This window comes from Stegodyphus dumicola, chromosome 10 (genome assembly GCF_044657685.1).
Source record: "Stegodyphus dumicola isolate Sdum_Otavi_A_Nest chromosome 10, ASM4465768v1".
Lineage (NCBI taxonomy): Eukaryota > Metazoa > Arthropoda > Arachnida > Araneae > Eresidae > Stegodyphus > Stegodyphus dumicola.
The window spans coordinates 71,734,744-71,750,993 of NC_140777.1; the positions used below are offsets into that span (position 1 = coordinate 71,734,744).

The 16,250-nt window shown below is 32.6% G+C and overlaps 1 protein-coding gene across 1 annotated transcript in view; it reads left to right on the forward strand.

Moving 5' to 3' along the window:
* Positions 1–16,250, forward strand: part of LOC118189057 (uncharacterized) — a 124,120-nt gene that overhangs the window by 82,367 nt on the left and 25,503 nt on the right. The window contains exon 2 of the mRNA XM_035359591.2: positions 15,186–15,315. Within this exon, the coding sequence (XP_035215482.1) occupies positions 15,186–15,315 (130 nt within the window). The remainder of the gene's footprint in view (positions 1–15,185; positions 15,316–16,250) is intronic.

Sequence of the window (16,250 nt, forward strand, 5' to 3'; positions counted from 1 at the left end):
TTAGAATCGTTCATCGATTCAAAACAATTCACCAAGGAACTTCTCTGCCCAGTATTTCTCTCTCATCTACTGCTTGGAGTGAGAGATGAAGGACAGGCCTCGGCCCTAAAGCTTGGAGTGAGAGATGAAGCACGGGCCTCGGCCTTGTTCCTTCTCCTGCTGCCATTACTCGCCTATTTTCAATGCAATACTGCTGTTTTTGCTGAACAAAAACTTGATCTATACTTGTTCTTAAGGGTTACAGCCGAAAACATCGCGGCAAAAACATCGCGGACGAAAACGTCGCGGAGAAAACAACGCAAGGCGAAAACGTCGTGCTACAAAACATCGTGGGAGAAAACATCGCAAAGAGAAAACATCGCAGTTCTAAAACATCGTGGTACAAAACATCGTCGTCGAAAATAAAGCGGTTCAAAAACTTCGCAGTTTAAAAACATCGTCGTCGAAAATATCGTGGTAAAAAATAAAGTATCTACAAATCATCGCATGACCATAACATCGCAGACATGCTTTTTTCAGGCTTTGATAATTGTAAATAGATATTCCCATAATGATTTCTGAGCGTAAGATGGAAAAAAGGATAATTTTTACTCTTCTGTAAGTTTTTATTAACTAATAAATTTTTGCTGATAAAGTAAGAAGGAAACTTAAGCATAGAAAATTAACACGACTTATAGCAGTTAACAGAATTTTAAACCGACATAGTTAACTAGCAAAGGTCATTAATAAATTATTTTTTTATAAAGATTTTACTGGTAATTTATCATGAAAAGTATAATCTAAAAAAGATTAGAAAAAGGAAGGTAAGTAACTGCATGACCTTATCTATAAAAAAATTGCTAACTTAATTGTGAGATTATTTTCTTCACTTTTGTTAATCTAATACTTTATAATGAAAATTATTCCTTGTTTTGCTTCAGTTTATTCTTAAAGTGTTATTAAAATTTTCATGCACAGCGTGCAGTCAGTTACTTGAATGTCGATTTGTTAGTTATGACGAAAGTCAGCTACATAATATTTTAGTAGGGTTTGAATTTATTAGATTATGCCAAAGCACACTACGGCTATCTGTTTAAGGGGTGGGATACCTTTGTGGAGTACAGTCTCAGGAACTGGTTCATATACTTTATTCATTCATTATACTTTAGAAAATCCTGAAAATTTTCACGCAGTTTTTTGTTTGTTTGCTTTTTGTTTCTTAGAAATAATGTATACTTGCAGTGAACCTTCTTGGTAACTATCTCCCTAAGACGAACAGTGTTTTGATCATTACGCAAGTTCAGCACATTCAGACAAGATTAAAAAAATGCAAAATTTTGAGTGGTCGCTTTAAATTGGATTGCTTAAATTTACGTTTAGATTTAGACATTTCTTATTAGCACTTTAAAAGTATTATTTAATTTTTCATATACATTTTATTCGAAAATTTCGTAGTTAATTACTGAACTTACCTTCCTAAGACAATTTTAATGTTTTTCTTCGGTGTTTCTTAATTTTCAAAATATCTTAATTTATGCGCTCGAGAAATCTGTAGCGAAATTAATATTTCTGAGTGATCTTCTATTTTGCGGCGATTCTTTGTCGTCGGAATTCTTTGTCTAGCAACTATGAAGCGACTAATTTTTCTTGTAAATGTTTAATTAAAGATAAAATTTAATGAAATAAAATCTTAACTTTCCTTAAATTGTTTTCAAGGATTAAAAACTGCACACATTATTCATTGACTTTTATTTTCAGTGACTGAGACGTTTCAAATACAATTTTTTTTGTATTTAAATGACAAACTGTTTCGAATAAGAAACTATGATACTTTTATATATCATTTTAAATGTTTTATAAACTTATGATTTTGTATATCAACCATAACTAAATTTTAAAATTCGGGTTCCCTTTGTTGCATAATTATTTTTTAATTAAAGTAACCAGAAAGAATATTTTTTCAATAAAATGAAAGTATTTAGTGCTTCTACGTATTAAACTATTGGAAAAAGATATCTTGGAAGAAGGCATGTTAATTTTTATAGTTTACTTTTTAAATCAAACAAAAGTATCTTTCCGTCTTAACAATTTTACAAATCTTATAGTTTTTTTTTCTCTAATTAACTAGTTTTAGTTTTACGGTTCATAATAATAAACAAAGATATACAATGAATTAGCTAAATCAATGAGAGGTGTGTTATTAGGTAAATGTAGAATTTAGTTTATCCATGTACACCACTGTAAATAACAGATATACTAATTGCTTGTCTGATTTTTGATGATTGAACTGGAAAAAAAACACAGTACTTTTAAAGCATTATACCAATTTCATATACTTGTAAAGCACTTATATTTTTTTCCTTTCTTTTTATTTATATTATTCTCATTATTTACGTAAGCTATTATTTACATAAAGTTTTATGCCTTAAAATTTGCTTTTAAGATTTAATATATTTATAATTTTTGCGTGTAAAGACCGGACAGCAAATTTTTAACGTTATTTTGACAGAGTTAAACATGTTTCGGGAAAATTTGTATATTTCTCTTATTGGTCTGAAGAAGTATTTAATAATAAAGAAAAAATAAATAAATAAATAAATAAATAAAATTTAAAAAATAAAAAATAAAAAAATGCCTATTGCCCAGCTCTAAAAACACACTGCTTAAAATTTATATAATTAAAAAAATATGTATTTAATTTTGGAAAATCTTGTTACTCAGATTCTAAATATTTTCCATTTTCAGCGACAAAGTTTGAATTTATGATGTTTTTATCATACGTATAATCGGGAAGTTTCGCCTCCTTAATCGAACTACATGAATATTTCATGTTATTGGAAAAAGATTAAAATGTTGTATTATTCATTATTCGTATTGCCAAAGTTTGCCAAGTTTGGCCAAAAAAGAAAAAAAAAAAAAGGAAAAAATGTCAATTAAATCTATATTTTTAATATAATTCTTTAATGGAATTTTATATTAATTAAATAAATCTGTATGTATGAATACATATATGCAAAAGAGGCAAAGGGCTTTATCAAAACCAAACAAGGAAGAGCGGTCTAAACATGTTTGGTAACAAGGAGCTCCTTGTTTGGTAAACTCTAAACTAAGTTTTTCTGGGTTCTCTTTTTAAATTGTGTAATAGCTGTAAAACATACAAATACTAATAAGATAAGAAATGCTATTTCTGTTCTGTACGTGGAGCATCATCAGTAATGACTAAAAATTTTCAGCTGTCTTTTATTAACCAAATAGCCTTAAGCGCCTAGAGGGGAGATCCCCAGAAGTTACGCTTGATCGAAACACCCGTTCTAATGGTTGACTCTCCTAGCTGTAATTCGTCCCCCCCCCCCCCCGAGCTTTTTACATGGAGGTAGGAAGTCCTTTCCTACATCCATGGCTTTTTAGTAGCTGTAATTCTTCCCTCCTCCTGAGTTCAGCCGCTTAGCTTGTTTTTCAACGTAATTCTCAGAACTAAGAGCTTCAAGCGTTGGTTTCCCGAAAGTTCCTAATTGTTTTCATCTTGCACACAGATTACTACAGTTTCCAGCCAAACCCGGATTCTCACTTCTCTTTCCAAACAAATATATACTACTATTAACGAAAGAAAAAATTTCATTTTATGAATAAAATAACTGAATATAAAATGTGAAACTAAATCATTTATTAAAAAATAAACTTTTGTAAAACTCATAAATCAATATTCTGAAAATTTTAACTGCGGTGAAATATAACATTTAATTCTTTCCCTTAACTCTTTCAGTCCCAATGGGTTATATAAGTCCCAGTAGATATTTAAAGAAGCCTAAATGGAATTACACGCATCAATTTACTACATAGTTGATGTCCCACTGGTAGTAGGCATCATTTCTAACATGCCTACTAGAAAATTGTCACGCGCCTCTTCTTATAGAGGCTTCGTGACAGACTGTCAATTTATGTCAATTTCATTTGTATCATTTGTGATAATTACCAAGAATACATAAAAAAAATCAAGTCAGTTGAAACAAACAAATAAATTGGGACTGAAAGGATTAAACAATTTAAGATGTTTTTTAAATTTTCAGTATTTAGTTATTCAGATTTCAAGCAGCAAAACCATCTTCTACAAATGCCATTTGTCAAATGTATTTAACTCCTCAAAAAGTATTTTTCCTTTCATTTAAAGATTTTATATTTTGACAACTTGTACATCTTTGTTTTTGATATTCTGCACTATATCACATGTAAAACTATAAAATTTTGCTCATAAAAACTCAGATTCATAACTCTGTTTGAATTAATTGTTTTTAATATGTTGAAGACGTATATAAATAGAGTTTTATAATATATTTTCAGTGGGAAATATGCACTAACATATAACATGCATTAAAATAATTGAGTCACAGGATCATTAAAATAATTGAATTACAGGTCCTTATATATTTTGGTAATAAACCATGGTTATTACCAAAATATATAAGGACAATATACAATACAATAAAGACTACAAAAATGAATGAGGACAATATTTAAAATAAATAAGGACTATATACAACTTCTCACACTCCCACACCATGGCCACTATATAAAAATTAAACATGTTGCATCAATAAAAAGAACAAAAAAGTGGGAGTCTAAGCAAACCATTATTCCCCCCCCCCCGAAAAAAAAAACATGTGATTCAAGTGTATACAAGTATTAATATATAGTATGAATCACAACCAACATACTAATTAAGCCTTGCATGTATATTAAAGAGAACGCATAAAGTATAAGAAATGGCTAACTCCACGAAATATGAAGATGAAAAATATATTTTTGTTTGATTTAAAACGTAAACTATGAAAACATGCCTTGTTTAAAGATATCTTTTTCCGAAATGTGTTAGATACTTTCAGTTGACTGCGTAGAACACTAATACTTTCATTTTATTTAAAAATATTCTTTCTGATTATTTTAATTAAAAGTAATCATGCACGAAGCGAGCCCGGATTTTAAAATTTAGTTATGGTTGATATTCAAAATCATATGCTTATAAAACATTTAAAATGATACATAAAAATATCATAGTTTCTTATTCCAAAGAGTTTGTCATTTAAATACAAAAAATAATGTACTTGAAACATTTCGGTCACTGAAAATAAAAGTCAATGTAAAATGTGTGCAGTTTTTAATCCTTGAAAATAATTTAAGGAAATTTAAGCTTTTATTTCATTAAATTTTATCTTTAATTAAACATTTACAAGAAAAATTAGTCGCTTCATAGTTGCTAGGCAAAGAATTCCGACGACAAAGAATCGCCGCAAAATAGAAGCTCACTCAGAAATATTAATTTCGCTACAGATTTTTCGAGCGCATAAATTAAGATATTTTGAAAATTAAGAAACACCGAAGAAAAACATTAAAATTGTCTTAGGAAGGTAAGTTCAGTAATTAACTACGAAATTTTCGAATAAAATGTATATGAAAAATTAAATAATACTTTTAAAGTGCTAATAAGAAATGTCTAAATCTAAACGTAAATTTAAGCAATCCAATTTAAAGCGACCACTCAAAATTTTGCATTTTTTTAATCTTGTCTGAATGTGCTGAACTTGCGTAATGATCAAAACACTGTTCGTCTTAGGGAGATAGTTACCAAGAAGGTTCACTGCAAGTATACATTATTTCTAAGAAACAAAAAGCAAACAAACAAAAAACTGCGTGAAGATTTTCAGGATTTTCTAAAGTATAATGAATGAATAAAGTATATGAACCAGTTCCTGAGACTGTACTCCACAAAGGTATCCCACCCCTTAAACAGATAGCCGTAGTGTGCTTTGGCATAATCTAATAAATTCAAACCCTACTAAAATATTATGTAGCTGACTTTCGTCATAACTAACAAATCGACATTCAAGTAACTGACTGCACGCTGTGCATGAAAATTTTAATAACACTTTAAGAATAAACTGAAGCAAAACAAGGAATAATTTTCATTATAAAGTATTAGATTAACAAAAGTGAAGAAAATAATCTCACAATTAAGTTAGCAATTTTTTTATAGATAAGGTCATGCAGTTACTTACCTTCCTTTTTCTAATCTTTTTTAGATTATACTTTTCATGATAAATTACCAGTAAAAACTTTATAAAAATATAATTTATTAATGACCTTTGCTAGTTAACTATGTCGGTTTAAAATTCTGTTAAGTGCTATAAGTCGCGTTAATTTTCTATGCTTAAGTTTCCTTCTTACTTTATCAGCAAAAATTTATTAGTTAATAAAAACTTACAGAAGAGTAAAAATTATCCTTTTTTTCCATCTTACGCTCAGAAATCATTATGGGAATATCTATTTACAATTATCAAAGCCTGAAAAAAGCATGTCTGCGATGTTATGGTCATGCGATGATTTGTAGATACTTTATTTTTTACCACGATATTTTCGACGACGATGTTTTGTACCACGATGTTTTAAAACTGCGATGTTTTCTCTTTGCGATGTTTTCTCTCACGATGTTTTGTAGCACGACGTTTTCGCCTTGCGTTGTTTTGTCCGCGACGTTTTCGTCCGCGATGTTTTTGCGGCGATGTTATCTGCGGACACCGTTCTTAAGATACGAGTACAGATCAAGATCGTATTTACAGCGAATTTAACTATATAATTTCTGAAAATGATGAAAATTCTTCAAGACTTGAGGTTAAAATTTTATAGATACAACTGGCGATATAAGAAAATGGACGATGTCGTGAATCTTCATTTGTTCGAAAAACACAACGTGCTGAATTCAACGCGTGTTAGCACCTTCAAAATCGTCTTCCACCTAAAATTCTGCTAAATAAGCGTAGTTGCAGCAAGCGCTGGTCTACTTGAGAAAATATTTTTAACTCTACATTCTCTCGTGATTTTTCTGCAGCTGATAGATCATTATTATCTTATTCGGCGGATCTGCCTGTGAGTTCAATAGGTAGTGTGGAATTAAGATTATGTATAGCTAGCAGTTTAACATGTGTTCAGTTTAATATGTGTTCATAAATATTCAATCAAAAATAATGAGATTTCAAAAGCAGTAAAATAAATAATTTATTCACACGTGAAATTTTGTTATCATTATTCCTCTGGCATCACTGAGTCTATGTAAGTAACATGAATAATATTTTCTTCTCTTAGGTCACATATGTTATCTTAGATTTATACTTATCTAGGAGTTACTGCGGTCACAACATTAACTTCTCATTCTTTTGATATTTGACCAATTTCTAACATTAATGATGTACGGTCATCTAAGGATTATCACGGTAGCCTTATAACACTATGGAAAGAGTACTCAAAAAAGGTGGCTACAGGTTTCAAGACTAAGTTCTGAGATTAGATATGTGTTTCCAAATATAAAGTTATAATGTCTCGTTTACTTAATTTCATAAACTGAGCTCAACGTTGGAAAACTGTTTAGTGAATAATCACTGAGTCCTACAAAGTCATGAGAAGGATGTAAAGGATGCTTTATTAGCTCAAATAAAGTTCACAGGAGGCACCAACTCGGGCATACAAAAGCCAGCATTTTTGTCTTAGCTCAAAAGGTAATGAATAACATTAAAATAAAATAGTTAAATACAGCCTAACGGCTTTACTGGCTAACTATCGCTCAAGTTGGCTCTAAATCGAAAGTCAGTGTAATAGCTCAACGTTGTAGAAATATAATCGCTAGGGAAGCAAAGATATCAACGTGGGCTTCAAGCAAAGAAAACACGCTCTGATTTCACCTTTCAAAATTTTTCCTTAAATACTAACTTCTTTCTACCTCATTTGATTCCACACGCTCAGTTAGTTTGAATTCTAGCAAAGCAATGTGAGTTAAAAACTACTTTTTCTACCAATTAAAAGTAAATAGTCTTAAAGAAGTCCTAATATTAATTTAGAAGACTTTTAAATTAATATTTGTTCGGCGTGTTACTGTATCTTAAAGTCCTAATATGTTTATTTATTGATTTTAATAGCATCTAGGAAAACATAGTACTTGAAATTTAAAAAATAAATAAATATAAGTGAGTATTTGCAAACAATGTTTAAATGAAAGGGTTACCTTACTCATTCTTCCTTTATTTTTCTTACTCGAATTCTCAGTTAATAGAATTTAACAGAAATTCAAAGATCCCAGATAGCGTTCAAGAACCTTAGAATAGCTCAAAGAGAACCTTAGAATTTTTAAACTGTCTACGGGACAGGCAATTGCTTAGTGTTATAGTAGGGGCAAATGAATCTCTCATTGTAACTCTGTATAAGATCCTAAATTTTATCGCTGCTTATAATTCCTTCGAATGTCATTTTTACCTCCAAAAGGGGCGTCAGCCCAATTAGGCTGTCAGTCTTGAAACGGGATTTTGCGTTGAACCACCACAAACGACTGTATCATTTTTTATATTGTTACCAACAAATGTTATCGCCTTGCATTATTTAAAAAAATTAAATAATGAGGAATCTACATACATGGCTGTATGTTTCTCACATTCTGAAAAAAAAAAAAAAAAACAGAAATACCTAGAGTCATCAAATTTTGAATAATGTAGTCCTCCAACCAAACACGTACACCTGAAAGCCGGAATGTTGAATTTCGAATTTGTTTTATTATCTATTTAATACTTTGCAAAACTAATTAAATTTTGATTTATGAACTCAACGATTTCAAAGTGGGAATACAGTACGGAATAAAATATTTTTTTTATCTCCCGCGCGCAAGGCTGTCTACGAAAATTATTAACATATGCTCTTTATAAATGTTTTATGATTTTGCTGTTGAATGAATTTTATGCGAGTAGTGCGAAGAATCTGATATTCAATAAATAAAGTTAAGACACACAAACCGTTAACAGTAAATACCTGATGTGGACAGCCCACCAGCGGCCGAGCGGTAAAGTCGTTGTAGACTGGTAGTTCAGTCCGAGGTTCGAATTCTGCGAACGGGCTGGCTGCATGGCCGTTTTCGTGGTTTTCCCCATGTGTAACGTATATACGAGCCAGTTTCCCTTAGAAAGTCCTCCACGAAGGCATCCCTGCCCTTAGGCAGGGAGCCCTAGTGTGCTTTGCCATACTTAAATAAACAAACAAACCAACCAACCTGATGTGGACACCATTTGACTCCCTTGTATGGAATAATAAATTATACACATTTTTGCTGCATTTCATTTAAACTTATTTCCTGAAATTTCGTTAGAGGTATATTTCTCATTCAATAAATTCAGTTCCCAATTCGCGGAAAAGCAAAAATACATAAGAACTCAAAGTATCTTCATTAAACATTGTGAAATATAGAAAAACGTAATACACCAAATACGGTTAAAGCAGTTAAGACAAAAAACAACATTTACAGTTAAAATAGTTTCTCCGCAAAAACAAGCAATTCGGCCCAACGGACAGGAAGGCAAAATTTTCGCTGCACAAAAATTTAAAGTTAACTTTTGGTCCCACTGAATAAAAAGTTCACTCATTTCGGTGCACCAATTCCAACTGACTCAATTCACTATATTACTAAAGGTTTCAAATGTAAACAAATATCCGCCACTTTAATACTAAGATCACTTTTAAATTGTTAACAATTCTACAACTACTGCATGCAGATTAATTAAAAACATAAAACACTTAACTGAAATATAAGAACAACATGATTCAATTACTTTTAAAACAAATAATGCAAAATTTACCAACATATAAAGAACAAAAAAAAAAAAAAAAAAAAAAAGAGGCATACATTCAAGTTTGATTGTGACTGAATATTAAAGCAATGCTATTAAATTTGCATATAAATTATGGGAACGTGAAATATAGCGAACTTTCAAGCGATCTAAATGAAAGGTTTCCATTTTTTCACAAATTTTTAGTATACTCATTTTTAGTTTATAAACTTGATTATTCCTATAATTAAATAAGTATAGTTTAAAATTTCATAATTATGAAAAACAGCGCTTGTACTAGAAAGACAAAAATAATTTTTCAAAAATTTTAATAAATTTAGCAAATCTGGAAGATAATCTGAATGAAACATGAATATTTGCGTTTCACATGAAGTACGTAATTCTTTATAAAAATTTTTTTATCAAAGTGTGAAAAAACAAGACTTTTTATCAAAGTGTGCAGAAACTTTTGTACAGAGTAACTTTATTCTACTGTTTTTAGAAAACAGGTATTCAGTTAAAATTTGAATTAATTACAAGAGGTTCTCGAAAGATATGTTTTCAGATTCTGCAAGTTTTTAACACCTAAGACTACCTATACTTTCGTATAGGCTTGAAAGCGATTGGCAGTGCTTATTATCTGGGAATCACACTAAATATGCTCATCATTGTCAACAACTACAGATTTAACAGGTGTCCTCTACATGCCCTTGAATTCTCTACGTGTGTTATTAAAAATAAGAGAGGCAGAATATGTCAGCTGTATGATTATAATTAATCTAGCGTAAATATTGCGTTAAATGCACTTCAACTATGTGAAGAATACAAAATAAATATTTGCATTACTCTCTCCTTAGTGAAGCCGAGATTGCATAAAAAGAACCGTTCAAAATATTTTCATGTCAAGAAAGATGAAAGGTGTCCGAGAAGGAGGTACGTTTATTTGCAGTCATAGTATAGGAAATCATTTTTCTTCTCTCGCATAATTTCAGTATTTTTATCTTCATAAAACTGCACATTTCTATGAATTAGAAACTGCAGTCTCGTTATTTACTTTAGCATTAAAATTGGGAATATTATATTTTAAATAATGGAATTTGTATCATTTCCGAGTTTTTTCCATGACATTTTAGTTCTAGTTTATGCTATGCTGTATTGCAGTGGGCCATATATATATTTGTAATAATAAAATTCCATAGTCAAGAATACACTTAAAATTATAGCTGTATGTTCTTTTTCATTTTTAATGGCGATGGTCTCTTATTTGAAAGTACGTGGAATTAAATCCACAGCCAAGTAGTCAAGTTGTTTTTCCCGCCTTTTCTACACGTACAGTTATAGAATGTTCTGGAAATATTTCAAGCGAACTGGATTGGCTGACGAGGCTGACGTCATTTCTTGGATGCTCCGCCTTTCCAGAGGCTATAAAAAAACTCGCAAAGGAATAGCGGGGGCTTTATCTTAAATGTCACGATGCAGTAAACTTCATACAAAAAGTTATTAGTAATTCTTTTTATTTACTCCGGATATCTGATTTTGTAACTGCTATTTCTCCTGAATAATAATAAATGGATCCTGTTTTTTTTTTAAACTTATCGTCTGATAATTTAAGCTACGACTAAAGCTGGTACATCACATATATGTATATATATGGGACATTTAATTTTTCCAAAAGCTAGCCCTTTTTCAAACTCTTCCGCGTTCTTCTTTTAAGATTTCTCTGCTTTGAGAGAAAGAAAGAACATGATTTGAAAAAAAAATAACATTCGAACAGACCGTCGTAGCGCAAGAAGAAGTTTGTGGTTAGAAATTGTAGTTAGAATGATGCAGTGGTTGATGTTCCTCACCAAATATTCAATGATCTTCTGCCATAATTACTTGAATTAGAGCTCAGTCTGTAATACGAGTTCTTAGATTTTATGTGCACTTGAAAGCGGTTAAATACAGAAATATCCCACAGCTTAAAACTGCGTTAAAAAGGAAATATAAGTGGAACGATTTTATTCTGAATACAACTATATTCATCTATTTGCATTAATACGTAAGATAAGTTCAATGTTCAGTTTAAAATCCAATGTTCTGTGAACAGAACTTTGAAAGAGCTTGTAGGACAGTCGCATAAACTATTTTCTTCCTCGTTCCATCATGCCTTCGTGGTATAATGATAGCATACTCGGCTCATATTCGAGATGTCCTGTTCCGAGTCCCAGTAACAGCGTTGTTCATTTTTCACGTCTCCAGTATTAAGAAACCTAATGACTCTACGGCATAACTTCTATTTAAAATAAAAACAAGTTATTATTTAATAATCTTTGAAGTAATATCCATTCATTATAATAAATACACTTATTTTACAGCTTCCACATCATAGGTTCTAGAATGCAATTTTTTGGTATCTCTCCCATACTGACCTTCACGTCATTTTTGTTAGGCTGAATTGCACGAAAACTTTGACCCCGTTTAATCACTTTAATTAAAGAGAATAATGCGGTCAAAGAATGAGACATTATGGAAATAAAGATCTGTTTCTGAGCGGCAAAAGCTAAGGTTCATTCATTAGACGTCCTTTGCTCAAAATGCAACTATCAGGTTCAATGTTCCGTCTTACCTTCTTCGGGAACATGCAAGGACCTGACTCGGAACAGAGAGCTTACTAAAGCTATGTTCAAAACTGTGGGAAGTAGACAGGATACACAAGAAGGGTATACAAAACCCTTTATTTTTCTCTATTTACAATAACTTCCGTACTTCGGAATACAATGACCCACCACTTGTGGTCTAAACGTAAGAATATAAAAGTAGAACTAAACTTTAATTTAACTTTGAAATAATAAACGTGGAAGATTGGCCTTATATTAACAGGAAGCCGTATGTAGTACAGAGAGCTGTTAATACTACAATACGTTTACAAAATTATCAAGAGGATTAAACCTCTGGCCTGGAAGGCAACCAGCAACTGAGTAAAACTTCTAAGGTAAGCGGCCTGCTTCGACTCACTGCTTCCTCTCTCTCGCTTGGCAAAAAGCCACACAACTTAAATACTTGGCGTTCGCCAGACAAACTTTGCATAAATACTTTAACGCTTATAATTCTGGCCGGAAGTAGAAAATAAGAAGTGATAGTAAAGATTTAAAATAAAATAAACGTTAGTAAAACTTAAGATCCTTACACAACATGGTGCCGAATGCTCGTAAGATTCTTTAGTATCATTTACACAGTAAAGCCGAGTGATCGTAAGATTCTTTAGTATCATTTGCACAGTAAAGCCGAGTGATCGTAAGATTCTTTAGTATCATTTGCACATTAAAGTCAAGTGATCGTAAGATTCTTTAGTATTATTTGCACAGTAAAGTCGAGTGATCGTAAGATTCTTTAGTATCATTTGCACAGTAAAGCCGAGTGATCGTAAGATTCTTTAGTATCATTTGCACAGTAAAGCCGAATGATCGTAAGATCTCATAAGCCCATACTTTGCCCCAGAATAATACCGCTTCTAATATTGCTCCTACAGTACTTTAAGGCTCTATGATATCCAAATCCAATTATTGCATATTTCCTGCGCGTGACATGACTTTTCTACAACCAGTTTAAACAGAGGAATTCTAGTAAAATATAAAGAATATGCTATTAAGTTTACTAAGAGTTCCTCCTTATTTCATTTATAGACCACACAATGTGTGAATTCTGTGTGTAGATATTAAATAACATACGACGTGAATATCTCTGAAGCTAACACTCCTTTATCCTTTTATTACGTACAAAAACTTTTCTTACCTTATTTTTAAATGTACCAGTTTTTTTAAATATCGTATAGTATTCTTTTTCAAATTCTCAGGAAACGCGAGTAATATATTTTATTTCTCACAGTTTCAATTAAACTCAGATTTTAACTTTGTTTACAAAAGATTTTGCTGCGTTTCCTTAAAAATAATAACTGGTAAAATTTAATGTCTCAAAAGAAAGCTTTCAAGTTTTATATTGCACTCAAAGTGAAGTTTTTTTTTCAATCATTTACATATACGTACACGGTTCGAGAGCCTTTGGGCTAAAAATATCTAAAAACAGCATATCTTTAGAATTTCCGATATACAGTTTCGCGCGCTGGACATAAAAATATTTTATTCCGCACAGTGTGTTGCCACTGCTCGCTTTCAAATCGTTGAGCTTCTTAATCAAAAATTCCTTAAAGTTTAAAAGATATGAAATAGATAAAATAAATTAGAAATTCAAGATTCAGGCTTCCAGGTGCCCATATCCGTGTAGAGGACTACGTTATTCAAAATTTGATGGCTTTAGGTTATCGTTGTTTTCTCACATTGCGAGAAACAAACATACAAATAGAATCATGCAAGATTCTTCATTATTTAATTTCTCTAAATATAATGTTACGAAATGTCCAGGCGCGGTAAGATAGCTTCCCCTCAAAGCAGGTTTAGGTTGCCATAAAAGGCAAGGGAAGGCAGGGTTGCCATATTTGTCGAGAAATCGCTATTTGGCGACAATATTGGCGATATGCCATGGACGGATGGAGATCCTTCTGGAACGAATTCTTACCGGTTTAGCCCAGAATGTTCTCGAACACAAGCCAAAAACTATATAAACCCTGTTGGTACGCGGAGAGTCAGTGCAAGTTAGTGTGCCTCGAGTTAGTCAGTCCGTGTGGAGTCAATCAAGTTGACAGCCGGGTAGCGAGTGCCGAGTGGCTTGTCGAGTGCATCGAAAGAGTCTCTTCGTCTATCGCCGTTAGTGCATCGTCGAGAGAGTGTGTTGAGCTCCGGAAACGACTGAAACGAAGAATCGGGAGCTGTGCTCTGTGTGTCGTCGAGTGCACCGCGAGGTGTAGCGAGGAGAGTCTCGAGAGTATGTGGAGTATGACCGAGCAGAATCGTAAGCTGTACTCTGGTGCTTTGCAGTGGAGCTGTCTCCAGCGTTATAGCCTGATAACCTGAAGGCTGTGTCGCTGATTGTTCCAGCGTGTTTATTGTAGTTCTTCGACGACTGTATAAGCGTGTTATTTTAGCTGTTCTGATTAATATTGGCTAAATAAAATGAGTTTCGACATTCTGTCAAGTGCTGTCGTCGTTATTCACTCCAAATCCGAACGAATACCGTAACGTACGAACGTAAAGGAAAAGAAAATTACGTAACAATAATACAGAGCGATAATATTTGGGGGCAGCAATTTGGAAAGCTACAAGGTATTTCTCTCGCCTTCTTAGCATGCCTTCGCTGGGCGCGTATTCCAGAGCTTCGCGGTTCGATTTCCTGCGAAGGCGTTGCCTATTTTTCATGACTCCTGCTTCCAAAAAAATTCTTATGTCTCTACAAAGTGATACATTGTTTATAGTGATTCGACGCAAAATGATGTTTCGAGATTAATAGTCCTTCTGGGCTAACGCCCCTTTAAGCTAATAACAAGGGACAATATACATGAAGCGTTACAATACAATGCAAAGATACGCATAAGATTATACGTACTACATTGATTACATATATCTAACTCTAACAGATGAGAAGAAGTCGATGTTTGTGTCTGCTAATTCATAAAATATTTTATTTTCTTATTTTCCACAGCTCTGCTGGCATCTACCCCTGAACCCTTGTGCACCCTTACGGAATTGCATCGGTGCTTGCAGTCGCTTCAAACGCAGAGCAACGATCTTGCCTTTGCTGCAACGCGATACGAACTCCTGAACGTCTGCAGGTAAGACGTATCTACCATTTATTCAATTATTTTGCCCCTCTTTAAGCCATGAGGGCTGAATGAAGCACTTTACTCCAATCAGAAAAGTGAAGTTTCAAATAGAAAATACGAAGTATGCGTTTGAAATTGTATTATAGAATACATTTTATGCTAAACTGCACAGATTCTACTGAAAAGTAATTTCTGAAAATGCAAGGTGGTTAAAATTAAAGTTCCATTTTGAAATGGTCATAAAAGGAAAACTACTGGACCAAATGTTACCATATTGGTAACCGTGTAAAGGATGTCATGGGAATTTATTTCCCGCAAAAAAAAGTTCAAAAACTCACCACCAGGAACGAAATGGCGCTGCATGTTATTGTTAAGCGAAATAAGGGTCGGAATCTAACTTAACCTTTTGTTATACGGGTTTAAGATGTTGTATACCTTTAAGAAACATTTACCTAAACAAAATTGCCACTTAAAGGCGATAGACGTCTGGTGCGCCATCAGTGTAACGGAGAAATCCATAACGGAGAAATCCATCCGTGTAACGGAGAAATCCGTCCGTAAAAACCACAAATTAGCGATTAGAAAATGTGAGATCGCAAATCATTCGGAAAAATGTGCGCTTTTCGGAAATCGTTTTCTTACAGATCGCTAATTTGTGAGTTTTGAAGCCTGAATTCGGCCCTAAGATATCAAGATATAGGTTTAAAACGTTTTTAATTGTTTCTAAAGCAAAACTGTTTGCGGGATTATGCAAAACCGCAATGGCTTATAACTGATGATACCTGACCGTGTGAATGACGTGATACGTGAACTGCAATAATGTGGCATTTCAAACAGCACGATTTTTATGCAGGGCGGGTCCCCTCCGCACATTGTTATATGTGTAACACAGTTACTTAAGCAACATTTCACGAATGAACGGATTATAGGACGACATTTCCTAA